Source organism: Phaethon lepturus, unplaced genomic scaffold (assembly GCF_000687285.1).
Source record: "Phaethon lepturus isolate BGI_N335 unplaced genomic scaffold, ASM68728v1 scaffold25320, whole genome shotgun sequence".
Lineage (NCBI taxonomy): Eukaryota > Metazoa > Chordata > Aves > Phaethontiformes > Phaethontidae > Phaethon > Phaethon lepturus.
The window spans coordinates 30998-35951 of NW_010511570.1; the positions used below are offsets into that span (position 1 = coordinate 30998).

The window sequence follows — 4954 nt, forward strand, 5'->3', positions numbered from 1 at the left end:
AGGCAAGAATGCAAGAGTGGGTTTTTTTCTTCCTTTTTGTTCCTCTGGGACAGAGCGTGAGGTTTTTCTGTATTGTCTCTTGACATAATGCTCAATAATTACCTTGACACTTTCTCAGCTGAACAATGTTTCTCATTGATACTTCCTCTGTTTGTGAATATATTACTGCCACTGTGACTGTACTCAAACCCAAACTGCCATGCTAGCTTCAACATTTTTATATTCTCATTTGTTTTAAACAGCCACTGTGGAATGTTACAATCCCAGAATGAATGAATGGAGCTATGTCGCAAAAATGAATGAACCCCACTATGGTCATGCTGGAACCGTTTATGGGGGATTAATGTATATTTCAGGTAAATAATTCATACAATCATAACATCTCTATGAAACAATTACTTATCTAACTTTTCCTATTTCAGTGGGAGACGACAAAATTTAGTCTTTTGTTGCAATAGGTTTGCCATGGTATAAGCAGTGATGCAAATTCATATGAAGCCAGTCAAATAGCATGTATACTGTAGTCTGAGAAAATTATTTTAGATAATATTATGCATTTACATAGTAAACAACAGCTCTGAACTCCAAAGCAATTATTCACTTTAAGTGTCAGAATAAAGGTTTTTGTGGCAGCAGCACATGTATCTATAGCAATGACTGTTAAACACATCCTGTTTTATACATTTTGGAAAGCACTGGAAACTTTAATACTTGAAAGAACAATATCTGCCTTCACTGAGCTAATGAAAAGGGATAAGTTTTCACGTTAATTACAGTATACGAATAATGTCTGTATTTTCACTGGTCTTTCATTTGTAATATGCTCAGTTCTATATGTCACTGAGCTTACCGTTTCATTCCATTTTTTTCCAAACTGGGACCAAATAGGTGTTCTGAAAACCTGATATCTGCTCAGTTTTGGAATAAGATTCAGTCTGTCTGTCAGTGATCCCTACAGAGATCACAGACCTATGTATGTTCTCCTACTGCAATTTTAAGGGATGTCCTCTAACAGCTAAGCTGAAATTCAGGGCAGGAGGTGGGACAAGGTTGTTTAGCTGTGAACTGGTGGGGAGATGCACTGGAGCAGGTTGGTCCTCGAGGTATTTTGAATCAGAGAGCCTTGTGCCACTAGACTAGGAGAGATTTGTTTTAAAATTTACCATCAGGTACAGCCTCTTTTCCTGTGAGCAAGTCCATTAAACTAGCTTCCAATCTTTGTGCTGCTATTTGTACTTTTTTCCCGTTTTGTTTGTTGTACTGCAGGTGGCACATGTATATGCTCCATGCTGTGTTTTTTCATGTAGATGCTGTGTATTTCCCACAGATTTTTCTTTTCCTGTCCTCTCGGATACTCCCGTGAGTTGAAAATGTGAAGATTGGTTCCTCTGCCATTAAAGCCTCTTCTCTCTGACAGGCTCCCAAGCACTGCCACTACTATGGCTGTCATTAAGTGCCAGGACTCGACAGTCCTATTTTTTCGGTGTTTAAACTAAAGAATTGAGTACTTTCTTGCATAACTCCTGTAGGCACCATGCCATCTCTGTCTGCTAATAATCCAAGCGTGATAATTCAGTGTTGGATGGTTAGCCCAGCAGGAGGTTGTTCAGTAGCAGTGTGTTCTCCGTGTATTTTTTAGCACCTCAAATACAGTTGCATTATGGTCTTAAAGTATAGCTCATAAGCCTATAGTGTCTGAAATTGTTGTGACTGCTTCCTCACCTGCCTAGTGACCTTGTGGAAAGGTGGGACATTTCCTCCACTGTTGGGAAATTGTCCTGTGATTTCCCCTGAAGCCTCTCCAACTGCTTTTGCAGGGAACCATGGAGAAGGTAAATACAGAGAGCACCATAGGCATCTATTAATAGAAGAATATTTGAAGTCTGTGTCCCCTCTCTCTTCAGTTCAAGTTGATGAAAAAAGTTTTCTGAAGAAAATTCTGCTAGGTAATAGGACCACTTAAAACACAATAGTGTAGTGTTAAAATTTGAAAGGGAAATGGATTCCTGTTTTCTTGATGGTGAGAAACAAAGCTAGCAAGCTGAACAAGTGTAAGCAAAGAAATAATTTTGCCAAAATGAAGCATAGGTAACAATTTTTTGTTCTTTTAATCTGCTAGTGCTACAGAAGTACTGTATGAGACATGGCTTCTTTCCATATTCAGATTTAAAGGAACAAGGTACTTTAATAATGTCTTTTAAAGTGGATGACATATGTGATAGTAATCTCAGCTAATGTAAAAAAGTTCTAGGGAAGGCTGAATTCATTCACAAAAATGTATGTTTCTGCTATTTATTGCTTATTAGGGTCAGCACTACTCTAACATGTGTTTTATTTCTCTAGGGGGAATTACCCACGATACTTTCCAAAAGGAACTTATGTGTTTTGACCCTGACACAGACAAATGGACTCAGAAAGCTCCGATGACGACAGTCAGAGGTCTGCATTGCATGTGTACTGTAGGAGACAAGCTGTATGTTATTGGTGGAAATCACTTTAGAGGAACGAGTGATTATGATGATGTTCTAAGCTGTGAATATTACTCACCAACTCTAGACCAGTGGACTCCAATTGCTGCCATGTTACGTGGGCAAAGTGATGTTGGGGTTGCTGTCTTTGAAAATAAAATCTATGTTGTTGGAGGATATTCTTGGAATAATCGGTGTATGGTGGAAATAGTTCAGAAATATGATCCAGAAAAAGATGAGTGGCATAAAGTATTTGACCTTCCAGAATCACTTGGTGGCATTCGAGCCTGCACTCTTACTGTTTTCCCACCGGAGGACAATACAGGGTCACCATCTAGAGAATCTCCTCTTTCAGCACCTTAGAAACATCCCTTGACTTATGATGTTGTATTAACACCTTTGAACTGCATCATGGAGTCTGTTATTTTTCTTCAGTAGCTTCTGTTAGGCTTAGCCTACAGCGTTTTGTACAATTACTGGGAAAAAAAAGACTTTGACATTATTTGTGCTGTTTGTTTGGCCTAGAATGTTTGTCAAGTGGTTAACAAAAAAAGATGTACTCACCGGAGCCAAATGTTTAACAAATGAGAAGGTATTGTCCATAAAATGTATGAACTAGGTACGTTATTAATGTTCTGTATTGGGTGTGAGGTACCTTATAGCTTACGTTTGGAAGCCCAATGAGTCAAATTTGAAGACTTTGTATAGAACACGTTCTTTCACTAAATTTCATGGTTGAAATCCTTTTTCCTTTCATTTGTGACTGCAGATTACAAAGGGAGGTAGTAGACCACATCAATGTGAACTATAACAGAAGTTTGCCGAGGGGCCTGAGCTACCTCCCTCTTTTCACGGAGTATTTTTGACATATCCGTTTACCCACTTGACTTTGTGGGTGCTTTCAGAGCATATGAAGTTTCTTAGGCAGAGGGGAGAAATGAAATAATTTTAAAGTATTAGCACTATACAGGAAGCGGACCTTGTAGAGGCCGAGAGTTTTTATAACAAATATCAAGTGTTTTTCCTGAGTCGGTTGAGTGATGCTTCAAACAAAAGATTTTAAATGTTTGGGTTTTTTAATTTAGTTTTTTTCAGGAATAGGCTTCCGCTTGCATGGGAGCACACACTGTTAACAAATGGCAATTCAGTGCAGTTGTATATTCTGTTGTATGCCTCTACTGATATAGGTAGATAAGGGCTAGAAACATTAACTTATGCCACTGAATTTGACCAAATCGTTCCATCAGATCAAATTTAATCTACCTTTTCTCCTTTGCTGTTGAGATAACTTGCATAATGTGTCCTCTGTATAGTCTCGGTTAATAAGGTTATTTAGCACAAAGTGCAGCTTCAGCGAGAGCTGCTTTTGCTCAGTGAACTTGGACTACCACGTTTTACCTTCTTTTGTTCAATAAAACTTTTAACTGCAGTTATTCAGTCTAAGCTACCTCATTAATGTATTTGGTTTTCTTCCTCTGCCTCACTGTCTCCAGGATACATGTTACATACATCTGTGTGGGTAGATTAATTTGCTAGGAAACCGATGCAGAAGTGATCATGAATGGGTATTTTTGGCCTACTTTTAAGAAACTGTTTTGACCTGATGTGTTCATTTTGTTGTTAAGGACTGACAAAAGGATGGACTGTCTTAATATTTTTTTTTTCCCCTTGGAGAACCACTGCTTATGTGTGCAGCCATGCAAATTTACAGAAATCTTGTCTGCTGCAAAATACAGTGCACTGCTGACAAATTGTAGCTCTGAGTGCATGTAGAAGGCTAATACCATCGTGCTTGTTCTGAACTTCCCATCATACGTTACAAGTGGTTTTGCTAATGAATACAGTCAGAAGGGCATCATCTGGGGAAAAAGTGTTTAAATCAACTTATTTTATTGTGCTGCCTATTACCGATAACCATGTAAAGCTTAATAGACTTTTGTTGGGAGTACGCTATTTGTATTTTGTCCCTGCTTAATGCATCAAGCAGCTGTATTACTATAGTGTCACTTTTGGAAGTACTGGTATTTATTCTTTATGCAGTTTACTAGTAATGATCACTGCCAAAATGTATGTGTAAGCTTTAGGTTTCGTAATTGTTTTGGTTAAAATCAAAAGCAATTCTTCCTCTTTAAAAAAATAATAAACTTAATTCTGTGTAGCGGTGCAAGGTTGTTACAGGTGGAATAGCAGCACCAGTGGATACTCTTTGAAAAGTAGCCAGTCAAGATGAATTGACTCATCACCTTAAGAATACTTTTCTAACGCTGTGCAAAGCACCAGATAGGAAAATGTTGTTCTGTTGTTCAAGTATGTGTCAGTCATTTAAGCGTCACGTGCTACTAATTTTTCTTTTCCAGCTCAGAGACCAGATTTTAGAGCCTGCTTGAGTTTAAATCCCCTGAAATCCGTATTCCATTTTTATTTTATTAATTAAACTGAAAAGTAGTTGAAGTAGTTGCAACTCCTTTGGATAATGTAAATGTATC

At 38.0% G+C, this 4954-nt stretch overlaps 1 protein-coding gene across 1 annotated transcript in view; it reads left to right on the forward strand.

Moving 5' to 3' along the window:
• The window catches only part of LOC104618715 (kelch-like protein 13), a 23451-nt gene extending 18843 nt beyond the window's left edge, over positions 1–4608 (forward strand). The window contains exons 5-6 of the mRNA XM_010284387.1: positions 243–356; positions 2344–4608. Of these exons, the coding sequence (XP_010282689.1) occupies positions 243–356; positions 2344–2831 (602 nt within the window). The 3' untranslated portion in view covers positions 2832–4608. The remainder of the gene's footprint in view (positions 1–242; positions 357–2343) is intronic.
• The last annotated feature ends 346 nt before the right edge of the window (positions 4609–4954 follow it).